Genomic DNA, 12,701 nt, shown 5'->3' with positions numbered 1-12,701 from the left:
TGTTGTTTATCATTTTATTATTGCTCCATGGTTTATATATTCTGGATCTGTTAACTACTTTTTTCCACTTGTCATGGCTTTTAACTTCATTATAAGATCTGTCACAAATAAATGTTTAATATTTAGTAACAACCGCCTACTGTTTCCTTTATGAGTTTGGTGAATTTCGTCTTGCTTTCAAAGCCATCTCTATTCACATTATTAAAATTTGCTTTCATAGTGTGTTCTAATACTTTTACGGTGCTATTTTTTGCATTTTGCTTTTTATGTCGTATGGAATTTATTTGGTGATGTATCTAATTTCATCTCTTTCAAATGCAGGGCTAATTACCCAGGTAGCCTTATTGAATAAATTTCTCCCAGTATTTTCAAATGCCACCTTTATAGATCTATAAATGTATGATTTCCTGGGCTTCCTTCTGACCCACTGATCTAGTTGCCTATTCCTGATTAATAAGACATTAATGACTAGCTTTTTCTTTTATATTTGATAGAGCTTATAGTTCCCTCCTTGCTACTCTTCAATTTCATTCTTAGATATTTCCCACAATTTCTCCTCCAACAGAATTTTAGCATCAGGTTGTCAAGTTCTACAAAGAAGCCTGTTAACATTTTGATTGTGGCTGCATGTATTTTACAGATTAATTAGGGAATATCATTACCGTATTAAATCTCCCTATTTAAGAAGCAGGACTTAGAAACCTCAGGTCTTTTTAAATGTTACCTTCACACAGTTTCTGCACATGTCCTCATGTTTATTCCTAGATATTTCAAAGTTGAGGAGTCATTGTAAAAGGGATAGCTTTTCTCATTGTATTTTCTTTTTTTAATTTTTTTTTTAATGTTTTCTTTATTTCTAGGAGAGAGAGAGAGAGCGTGAGCAGGGGAGGGTCAGAGAGAGAGAGTCACAGACTCTGAAACAGGCTCCAGGCTCTGAGCTGGCAGTCAGCACAGAGCCCGATGTGGGGCTCGAACCCACGAACCGCGAGATCATGACCCAAGCGAAAGTCGGACACCTAACCGACTAAGCCACCTGGGCGCCCCTCTCATTGTATTTTCTGATTGATTATAGCCAACACAGACAGCACTACTAACTTCTGTATGAGGAATCTGCTTCGAGAAACTTATGGTACTATCTTTAGTTCCAATACACTTTAGTTGATTCTTCTGGATTTTCTAGGAATATAAATAATCATCCTGTCTTCAAAAATGACATTTTTGTCCCTATACCCAGAATTTATGCTTTTTATTTATTGATCATAAAGCACCTGGCTAGAACACCCAAAACAATGGTGAATAGAAGGAGTAACACTGGGTATTTTTACTTTGTTCCTGAGTTTAGTGGGAATATTTGAAATGTTTTTGCCACTAAATATGACACAGAAGTATCATACTGGTCAATACCCTCTACGAAGTTAAAGAAGTTTCTTTCTACTTGGAAGGTAAGAATTTTAAACTAGAAATGGGTATTTAAATTTACCAAATATTTTGGTATCAACATTATCATATATTTCCGCCTTTATTCTGTTAAGCAGTGTATTATTACATTAACAGATTTCCTGATGACAAGCCATCATCACCTTGCTGGGATAAACCTATACATAATGTGTAACAGACTAAATTCATTCATATTATTTTAGATTTTTCCATCTATATTCATGAGCAAAATAGGATACAACTTTGTTTTATTATATTGTCTTATTTGGCTTGGGTATCATCAGGGTTATGCCAGCTTTGAAGAATAAAACAGAAAGCTTCAATATTATTTTATGGCCTTGAATATTTTATAAAACAGAATTTTCTGCTTCTTGAAATTTAGGTAAACATGTCTGCAGAATCTGGGCCTGAGGCCATCTAGAGAATGAGTTTTAGAGTGCCTTTTACAGTTCCCTAAGGACTACCAGTAAAATTAAATTTTCTACCTTCTCTTAAGTAATTTGTTCATATATATACATATATATTAAATCTATTTTATCTATCTTTTCAAATGTATTAATTTTTAAATTTATAGAATGCTTATTATTTGTGTCGAGTTATTCTTCCTAACTGGAAATTAATATATAATTAAATCTTTTCTGTCTTCTTTCTCATGGTAATGCTTTATTAGAGACTATAGAACTGCGTGGTCTAATTGATAGCCACATGTGGCAATTTACGTTTATTTTAACTAAAATCAGAGTCTAAAACATCAGTTACACTAGTGACTCAATAGTGCTCAATATCATCTATGGCAAATGGCTGCCATGTCAGAACTAGAACACTGCCATCACTGCAGAAAGAGCCTTTGGATGGCACAGACCTCCAAGTGGCATTCTGCTGTAGCCCCACAGATTTTGATCAATATTGCATTTGTGTTCATTCATTGCTAGTTTGAAATTTCACTTTGTACTTCCATTTTAACCTAAATGTTACATTAAACATCTATATAAAAAGTTTTTAATTGTCAAGAGTACAGAATTTCTGGTTTGGGTTTTTATTTTTTTTATTTTTTTTAATTTATGTTTTTAAACAAGAAAGTGTTTCTTTTTTTAATAATTTTTTAAAAATGATTTATTTCTGAGAGAGAGCAAGAGAGACAGCGTTAGCTGGGGAGGGTCAGAGAGAGAAAGCGAGATACAGAATCTGAAACAGCCTCCAGGCTCTGAGCTGGTTGTCAGCACAGAGCCTGACGCGGGGCTCGAACCCACGAACCGTGAGATCATGACCTGAGCTGAAGTCAGATGCTTAACTGACTGAGCCCCCCAGGCTCCCCTGGTTTTGGTTTTTAATCTTCTGGTCTATTGACAAAATTTCTTATTTCAAGTGAATTGTCAACAGTGAATGTATCCTACATGACTACTTCTTAGAATTTGTTGATATTTTCTTTGTGGCATAATACAGAGTTATTTTTTGTTAATGTTCCATGGATACTTGAAAATAAAGTATATTTTCTGCTGGGCACAGAACTTGGTCATTGTTTTCCTTCTTACTTTAGGTCTACTTGAAGTTTCAGTTTATGGCATGTGTTAACAACTTTCCTAATTATGGTGTGTCAATTTATCAATTTCTCCAACTATAGACTCTGTATTTAATTTGGGCTTAGATACATGAAGGTTCATGATAATCATACACATTCACATAAAAACATAATGTTTATTAAATAACATACAATGTTTATATAGCATATTTAAAATACCTATATCAAGTATATCATACATTGATAATTATATGGACAGAAAACCATATATATGAAATATTCTTCTTTGTCCTTTTTAATGCTTTTAACTTAAAATTTTTCCTGGTATACAGTAATTTTTCATCTCTCTTTATTTCGAGCCTTTCTATATATCATTTTGGTTTAGTGAGAATTTTGTAAATATCTGAATTTTTAGGTTTCTTTTCACAATATGTGATTTTAGTTTTTAATATAGGAATTTAATTAATTTCATTAATGGCATTAGCTAATGTACATTAATATCAAGTAATAATATTAACTGTGAAACATTTAGGACTTAACCTGAAGTGGTCTTATTCCCTTCATTTGTTATTTCACATTTCCTATCTGCAGAAATTTTGTTTCTTTGTTTTCCACACCTTCTGTTAGGCTGATGGAATTTCCCTTTTTCCTTCCTGTTGTTCCTCCAGAACTTTGGGAATTAAACCCCTTATTTCTATTACATAATAGTGGCATTAGGGCCCACAATTCAGTGCTAGTTTTACCTGGTAAATACTTCCAACGTCAAAATCCCTTGCCTCTGAAACTTGAAGCTATTGGTCTGTTTTCTTCTTAGCATCCAGTTGCTGATACAAATAATAAGCTGCTTTTCTTTCCTTTCAGTGCATCTCTCGCTACGCTGTAGGTTCGGACAGTTTGCTAGGATGTGTCTGGGTATGGATCTTCTTCATTGTACTTGGCACTCAGTGGATCTTTGGCTTTGGAAGTTTCCTTCTATTTCTCTATTTCCTCCTGTCTTCATCTCTCCTTGGCAATCTTCCCCTAGATGCAGGACTTCCACAGTTGATCCTTCATGGCTCAACTTCTCTCAGAGAGTCCTTTAACTTTATTTTTCATATCACCAGCTCAGGCTTAAGTCCTTCCAAAGATTGTTATGATTTCAGTTCATTTAATGTGAACTGCTCCCTTCTAAGATGTTTCATTTTTGTTAATTCTTCATAACCTGCTATTTTTAGGATGTGATAGCCTCACTGAGAATACAAATTGGAATTTTAAAAGTTTTTTTCTATCCTCTTAATAACTTGTCTCTGGAAGAGTTGTGTCTAGTGGCTGCATTTGTGTCCAGTTCTATTAATGTCTCGAGACCCTTGGTTATCTGAACATAAACATTAATCAAGGACTAAATCACTGTGCAGAAGTAATCTCAGCGGCTGCTTCCTTTAAAGGGGACAATTGACTGGGGTGTAAGTGAGCAGGACAGTGGAAGCAAAGCTGCAGAGAACAGAGGCTGGACCAGCTAATTGTCAAAATAATAATAATGGCAGGCGTAACTCTGAACGCCAAGCAACATTAGTTTATTTCCCTCCTGGGCAGAGCTGCCCCCTTGTCAGTTAGAAAGGTCTGGAAATGACCAACACCAGGAGCCCGGGTGCCATATGTAGTTCATTGTCTTTAGGATGAAGCAGGTGTGAGCTGGGAGAGTCAAGGGGTAAAGAAATCCAGAGGCCCACCGGGCCCAGGTGCTCTGCATAAAAACTAATTCATCACCAGGTGAGCACCCTCTGGTCAACTTTCATCAGTTTCTTCTAACATTCAGCCTGAGCTACCACAAGAATTGTTTTTGCCTTTGCCTTTCTTCTTTAGGTCTTTTAAGCTGTGGCTTTTCTACTTTTCTTCTAGTGGCAATTTCATCCCATCTGCTTTCTAAATTTCAAGTTTTCCTGTGGATTTTTTTTTCTTAATGGTCAGAGAGGAGCTGCTTTGTTCAAACCAAGATCCCATGAAGAACTATGCATTACATTTGGTTAGGTTACTCTTGGACCTCTAATTTGGAATACCTGCTCCCCACACAAACACCTTCCCCTGACCCCCTCCCCCCCCCCCCCTCCCCCCCCCCCCCCCCCCCCCCCCCCATGATATTTACTTGCTGAAGGTATCAGCACATGTTTAAGCATCTCCTGCTCTGGGTCAGGGTCTGGACCAGGAAGTTGACATGTGCACTCCATTCATCATCAGGAGTCAATCTGATTTGCATGTCCCACCTGTTTTTAAACAGGGTATTAAGCTTTCAATAGCTTAATATCAATCCATGTCCCCAGCCTGATTTCCTTCCATTGCCCTCAAATGCCCTATGATCTAATAAGACAGCATAACACTTTCAAATGGGCTTTGAAATCTGGAATTTCTATAGTAGAGAGTTATCAGGACCCTTTAAAGGGTTTCCTTTTCATTTTATAAACATCCTTTATTACCAATAGCACTTTAGGAGCAATGTGGGACTCAAAACCACTGTGATGCTTCCGCTTGTTACGCAATTGTTCATACAGCTCCGTGGTGGCACAGGATTGCTTCCATCCGTATATTCCCTTGTGAACCAAATGCCAAGAATTGAAATGCTCATTGATAAGTAGTCATAAAAGAATTCTAGTTTTTTAATTCATCTGGTTAATTAAAACAACCTAGGAATGTCCAAAACTAATCACTTAATTTACCTTCCAAACTGAGATACTTGTGAGAATGAAAGGGCTAGCTATTCATAATTACACTAAAATAACACATAAAACCCAAGGTGTCCTGGGCTATGAATAACTTGTAAAACTTTCTACCAAGATTTGTTTTCTCTTTCCTTTAACACCCCCCACCACTTTGCATCTGCTTAAGTTTGACTAATATCTATCTATTCTCTCCACAGATGTTTATTGAGCCCTTACTACAAGGCAGATGCCGTCCTGGGAACGCAAAGTGAACAAACAAACAAGGTCCTGCCCTCACGGAGCTGACATTATAGCAATCCTTTTTCCCTACTAAATATAGCTTTCATTCTTTGAAACACAGGAAGAATCGTGTAGGAGTCTCAGTTCTACCAAAGCTACTACTGATTCTCTATAAACAGCTGGATGCAGTGGGAAGAGGGCTTTGAATGCACATAGATCAGGCTCTGATGCTTAGTTCGGCCACTTATTAGTTGCTCTGAGTAAGATATTAGGGATCCTCATCTGGAAGTTGGTAATACTTAAATCCCAAGACTGTTATAGGAAGAAATGTTGGTACGATGCCTTGTAGGTGGTGGTTATTGCCACGCATTCTCAAATAATATCAAACCTGAGCACAGACAACATCAAATCAATATGATGGGGAAGGGAGGAAGTAGAAGGGGAAAAATGTGTCTGAAAACAGCCTTAAATCAAATGGGTGTTTGCATTACTTTAAGCCATAGAGAGGAGACACAGGGCTCACAGAGAAGAAGAGGTAAGCCTTGAAAAACTGAAACCAGCTGCTAACTTAAACCCTTTCCTAATAGTTCTGATGCTTCTGACCGAATATTTCCTGCTGAGGCTCACTGCCCAATTTCCCCAGAAGCTCTCAGCTAGTATTATGGAGAAGAGTAAGCCCTGAAGAGCAAGACACAGGTACTGGGGAGAAATCTGAGAGGGTATAGGAAAGATACAGAAAGGGATGAGGAGGTGCAGCACCACTAACAGGCTGTTTTGCACAGGAGTCCATAGTTCTGTGCCATGATGCAAGGCACTTCAGACAGTAACATGAAATAAAGCAGCTCAGGAGGGGTGCCTGGGTGGCTCAGTCGGTTAAGCATCCGACTTCTGCTCAGGTCAAGATCTCATGGTTGGGTGAGTTCGAGCCCCACATCAGGCTGTGCATTGAGAGAATGCTAGTGCCTGGGATTCTCTCTGCCCCTCCTCCCCTCCCCCCCCCTCAAAATAAACAAACTTTAAAAAAAAAGCAGCTCTAGAAAGGACTTACTCTCCTGCCAAAGGCTTCCTTCTCTGCCCTACAAAATCAATGCCGTAGCACACGTGGAATGTTAATAATCAGACAAATTAGAACACTGCCCTAGTCCACTATCCCAAGGTAACTCGAATTAACTGAATAGCTTCTAATCAACTTAAATCTGAATATTCATTAAGCTAAAAATATCTTGTTGGCAGTAATACTATGAACACAGGTGATGAGAAGAATCCACTGATAGGAATAATAAAAAAGGAAAATGAACAAAACTTTCCAGTATATTCTGCTTTGGGAAACTGCCTTTTCTAGTACATCCAAGATGTTCCCCTGAATATCATAACTTGAACTGATGCTTGACTTTATCTGGTGGGATTTTTTTTTCTATTTGAATTGCTTACTGCACCTTTTATTTAAAAAAAAAAAAAAAGCAACACATATTCATTGGAAAGACTGGGGAAAAAATTTTAAAGCCTAACGAGGAAATAAAAAGCATGTGTCATTCCACCACTTGGGAATAAATATTACTAACACCTTGGTGTAGATCTTTGAAGTGTGGGCAGTTTTTAGATTTTGACATCGCCGTCACCACTGGTCTTTATCCACTCAGTTTGATTTCTAAATCACAGTACCACGCAGAGCACTCTAGTCTCTACAATGTTTAAAGCACTGTATTTCCATTTGCAATCTGCGGCAGGCTAAACCCTTAATTAGTAACAGCAGGTGCTGAAGTGCTTAAAGCAAATCACTCCTACATTTTAGTGAGTTGTTATTTATGTCACTCTTATCACCAGGAGCAGTGCTGACAATCAGCAGCAGCTGCACGGGCCGATGCTCTCGGCGGGGCAATTGTTGGCCTCGAGTTTCCCCAAGAGCCCAGGGATTTAAGCAGCTCTAGTGGGAGAAACTGATCAAGCTGCTCTTCAGATGCAAACAAAAGGTTCAGTTGGGACTTCAGACTTTCTTAAGGGTAGGAAGCCGTAATTATTGGTGCACTACTAGATAATCAGATATTTTACCCAGAGTTCCATTTTGTGCAGCTTTGCCTAATCCCGCACCATAAAATACTATTTTTCCTTTGACTTTATTTAAAGAAGAGGTGCCTCCATTTTGAAATAATTAAGAAAACCTATTAAACTGGTCCACTTCAGAGGGGTAATTTCAGAAAGCCTGTGCTTAAGCAAGGAGGAGATTTAAGTATGCAGAACATTCTAAGGGCCAAAAAAAAAAAAAAAAAAAACTTCAGGCAGCCCAAGAGGTTTGCCTCTCCTATTTCTCTAGCAAGATAGTCAAGTAGGAAAGGCAACACCAGCCTGCCTTGCTCTCGGGGGTGGGTGACGCTTTATGCCTGCGTTCTAGAAGGCTAATCATCACCTTTCATTCCCTGTCTACAACAGTCACGGCAGTGATCCTGCGCCTCTGCTAAGGGGAAGATAAATCAGGTGCCTTCAAAAGAGGCCAGGGGACTTTGGGTCCCCTGCTGGTGGGAGGACGCGTGAACAGCGCAGATGCCTTTTCCCGCCAACGGCTTGGGTTTCCAGGCACCACTGCCTGTCTGGGTGTGAGTAAGCCTGGGGACGGACTTGCGAGGACTTTTTGGACCCCGTGCCCGTAAGCAAGCTGAAAAAAGCATGCCAAGCTGTGCAGAGACCAGGATGCTCGAAATAAACTCCCCTGTGTTAAATAAACGTCCCCATGTTCAAAGCAAAACCAACGTCGTCGGCATTCACAGTCTGGCGGAAGCGCATTCAGGCTTCGGCCCTGGGGAACCCCCCCCCCCGCCCTGAAGGTCGGCTAGACCGAGTGGGGCCACAGAGGCGGCCGTGCGGGAAACTGCTCAGCTCGGCCTCCCGCCCTGGGGGTCCCCCCCCACCCCCGGGCACCGGCTCGCGCCCCTGGAGGTGGCCCTCCTGGCGCCCCCTGCTCCCGCGTCCCCCGAGTGAGTGAGACGTGCCTGGTGCGGCCAAGGGGGCCCCCGGGCCCGAGCTGGGGGCTGAACACAGCTGCCTCCGCTGCCTCCCCCTCTGCCTCTTACCTGGCCAGAGATTCGGCCGCGCTTCGGGCCCACAATTGAGGCCGCCATGGCCGGGTGCCCACGTGCCGGGTCCCGCGACGGCCTCGCGGCAGAAGGAGCCCGCGTCCCGGCCGCCGGCTCGGGCGGGGCCGGTGCTGATGGCTCCCGCGGCCCGCAGCTGTGGGCGCTCGCGCCCCTGGCCCGCCTTAAAGTGGCCATGGCCCCGGGGCTGAGCACCTAGGGAGGCTGCAGGCCGCTCCTGGGGGCCCCGCGGGATCCAGGCCGGGGGAGGGGCTGCCGGGGGCTGCCGGGACGGGGCTGGCCAGGGTGCCCTGGGGGACCTTGGTAGCCCCGTCGGTGGCACGCCGCCCACCCCCAGCCCCAGCCCCAGCCCCTGTCCCACGCTCGGAGAGGTCACAGCACCAGGCCTTAGTACAGCTTGCACACTCTGCCAGCAGAAAGCGGAAGCACTGCCTGGCCTCGGGCGGCTCTAAAAATCTTTAGGGCATCTTTCGGGTAATCTCAAGTTTATCTATCCGGGATCCGCAACCCGTTTCCAACCCCCTCCCCCTTCTTCGTAGACAACCGTGTAGAAGGTAGGGAAGGCGAGTGCTGTTATGGCGCTTTCTTTCCAAAGAAATTAAATATTTTAGAAGTATTTCATTTTGTCGGTGACTCAGCATTGTCCCCATTTTGTCAACTGAGAAACTTGGACGATCAGAAAGTCTTCCGGTAGCTGCTATGTAACTCACTTCATTCAGCCTTGGCTGGACGTTTTATTGAGATCTATTGAGTGCCAGGACCTTTAGGGGATCCTTTTTCTCGTGGGTCTTTACTATTGTTCCTGATTTTTCTATTACTAAAAATTGGGGTTGGGGGCGGGGCCCAGGGAGGGGCAGGAGAACGAGGGAGAAGATGATGGTGTATGGTAGTTGTCACTTTGGATTTCCCTAGATTCTTGATCTCCCTTAACATAATACAAACTACTTGAATCACCAGGGTCTGCTGTCTCTGGGCAAGGTTTTGGTTTCCTGACCACGTCCTGCAATGTTCTAAAGCCCTAATTTTGACCATGAGAGTGTGCAAAAATATTATTGTGGTTCTCTGATTTTGATGGGAAGAAAAGGTGATTTCTTTTTTTTTTTTAATATTTTTATTTATTTCTAGGAGAGAGAGAGAGACAGCATGAGCAGGGGAGGGTCAGAGAGAGAGGGAGACACAGACTCTGAAACAGGTTCCAGGCTCTGAGCTGGCAGTCACCACAGAGCCCGACGCGGGGTTCGAACCCACGAACCGCGAGATCATGACCTAAGCGAAAGTCGGACGCTTAACTGACTAAGCCACCCAGGCGCCCCTGAAAAGGTGATTTCTGATGAAATCATTCTACAATGTTTTGGGAAGTAAATGCACACATTTTAATAGTTATGATTTTGGCTCTTCATTGCTTTTCCAGTTAATCAGGAACTATCTAGATAAGCATCTCTGAGGCACTTTGCTAACCAAGATTGGACAAAGGTGAAGTCAAGCCCAAGCCTGGGTGGGGTGTGAACAAGGCAGCTTTGAACATTTGCCCCCTCTATGGTAATCAGGGCACTGCTCCAGGGATCTAGATGAGCAAATCTGATTCTAATACTAACAAAAGACATGGTTGAAACTGACACAGACTCATTGTTTTTAAATTTGAGGGGACAATTGCCCCTAAGTTTATGTGAGAGGAAGTAATCAACACTCTAATTCTGTTTTGGAGGAAGCAAGAAAAAATAATAAATCTCTCCAAGATCCATAATATAAGAGCACAAGCTTCCTAAGAATCAACTTAAGTTATTTTAATAGTTTTAAATCTCCTAAAAGAAAGACAAAGAAAGCTTACTCTACAAGTGAGGAGGCATCTACTATAAAGCAACTGAGGATAATTTTGCCCCCCAAGGGACATTTGTCAAAGTCTGGAGACATTTTTTGGTTGTCACAACTGGCTTCTAATAGGTAGAAGTTAGGGATGCTTGCTGCCAAACATCCTACAATGCACAGGGACAGCCTCCTGTAACAGAATTATCTGGCCCAAAATGTCCTCTAAGTGCTAAGGTTGAGAAACTCTACTATAAACCTTCTAAGTTATAACATAGAATGAAAACCATTTAATTTTTTGTCACCTTTAACATTCTTGAATCACACTCCTATTACTGGGCAGAAAAATGGGCAGATGGATGCTCTCTGTGGTTCCCAAAAATAACAACATGCTACTTATACTCTTGATGGAAAACTGAATATGATGAATTAAAAAATAGGACAAGAATAATTTTACACAGAGGAATATATTTTAAAACTTGCACTCAAAATCAAGTCGTTTCTTTAAAAATGGTGTTCTGGGCCGCCTACATCACTCAGTCAGTTAAGCGACCAACTCTTGATTTCATCATAGGTCACGATCTCACAGTTCGTGGGTTCAAGCACTGTGTCAGGCTCTGTGCTGACAGGGCGGAATTCTCTCTCTCCCCCTCTCTCTCTGCCCCTCCCCAGCACTCTTTCTCTCTCTCTCAAAATAAATAGATAAATAAAAAATAGGGTTCTCATTATTTAAGATTATTAGCATTCATAGTATATGCTTTACATTATTTTCCCTTCCAACTGAGTATTTTTCACAATATGCATATAGTCCTGAATAGGTTTATAAGTACTACAGTATACATGGTCTGTTCAAATGAGCTCTTGTGAAGAACCTATGTTAAAATGCTAGGAATTTTTCCATCCAGCTATTTTACAGGAGCTAATATAGAAAACTATCTCCAGTATTGTTATTACTTGACTTAGTCTCAGAAACACAGAAATTTAGAACCCCACAAGACCCTAGAGATGACCTAATTGCCTTCCCTTTCAAAGATGGTGAGACCCAATGTTTTCGTAAGTAGGATGGTAACCACAGAAGTTGGAAGCTGGGGAATTAACTAATTGCAATCATTTTCACTGATAATTTTTACATTTAACAGTGCACTGAACTCACTTTTTAAATACATAAAAAAATACATTTTAAACACCGTGTTTACATTCTCCTTGGAATATTAAATGCAGGAGTCTCCCCTAACTTGACTAACCATTAAGTTCTATTATAGGACTACAAGCAGGGATATTTTCATCATGTTTACTGAGGAAGGTGATTTTTTGCTTCCACTTATGCCATCTTCCCTGCCCTCCCCTGAAATCAGGTCCATTACAGAATAGCCAGAATAATCTTTTAAAATAGTAATTGAAATATTAACTCCTTTTCTCAAAATCATTCCCTCAGAAAAAAATCCAAAATCTTTTCCATGTCCAACAAGACTTTATATCATGACTCTCCCTCCCCCTCACCCCCCACCTTATCTCTTGTCATTCTTATGACCTTTCAAGACCTCTAGTTCACACTGCCTTCTTCTGAGAATACCAGTTAGGTGAAAACACTCTGCCCTTGTTCTTCCTTCTGTTTGGAATGTTCTTATCTGTCTTCCCACCAGATTGCTCCATTTCATTTAAATTTTTGTTACATAGTCACTTCCTCAAACATTCTCTGTCAGCATCTAATCTCTTACTTTACTTTTTATGTCACTTTTCTATGTTAGACAACATATATATTTGTTTTTCCTTATCTTTCTCCCCTAAGACAGAAGATCTGTCTCTGCTATCCACTGCCATCAGCTTGGCCTGGCTCATAGCAGGTTCACGCTTGAATTAAAGTTCCTTAGAAGTTGACTTATATATGTAGACTTGGGTTCATGTCTTCTGGCTGTCTATGATCTGTTCTCTATTTCATAATGC

At 41.1% G+C, this 12,701-nt stretch overlaps 1 protein-coding gene across 1 annotated transcript in view; it reads right to left on the bottom strand.

The window, feature by feature from the left end:
- LOC120245019 (spermatogenesis- and oogenesis-specific basic helix-loop-helix-containing protein 2-like) overlaps positions 1-9,131 on the bottom strand; it is a 49,129-nt gene extending 39,998 nt beyond the window's left edge. The window contains exon 1 of the mRNA XM_039251879.1: positions 8,934-9,131. Coding sequence (XP_039107810.1) covers positions 8,934-9,131 — 198 coding nt within the window. The remainder of the gene's footprint in view (positions 1-8,933) is intronic.
- Between the last annotated feature and the right edge of the window lie 3,570 nt (positions 9,132-12,701).

The sequence above is a fragment of the Hyaena hyaena genome, unplaced genomic scaffold, assembly GCF_003009895.1.
Source record: "Hyaena hyaena isolate Hyena2069 unplaced genomic scaffold, ASM300989v1 scaffold_398, whole genome shotgun sequence".
NCBI classification, from domain to species: Eukaryota; Metazoa; Chordata; class Mammalia; order Carnivora; family Hyaenidae; genus Hyaena; species Hyaena hyaena.
This window is presented reverse-complemented; position numbering and strand designations above follow the sequence as displayed.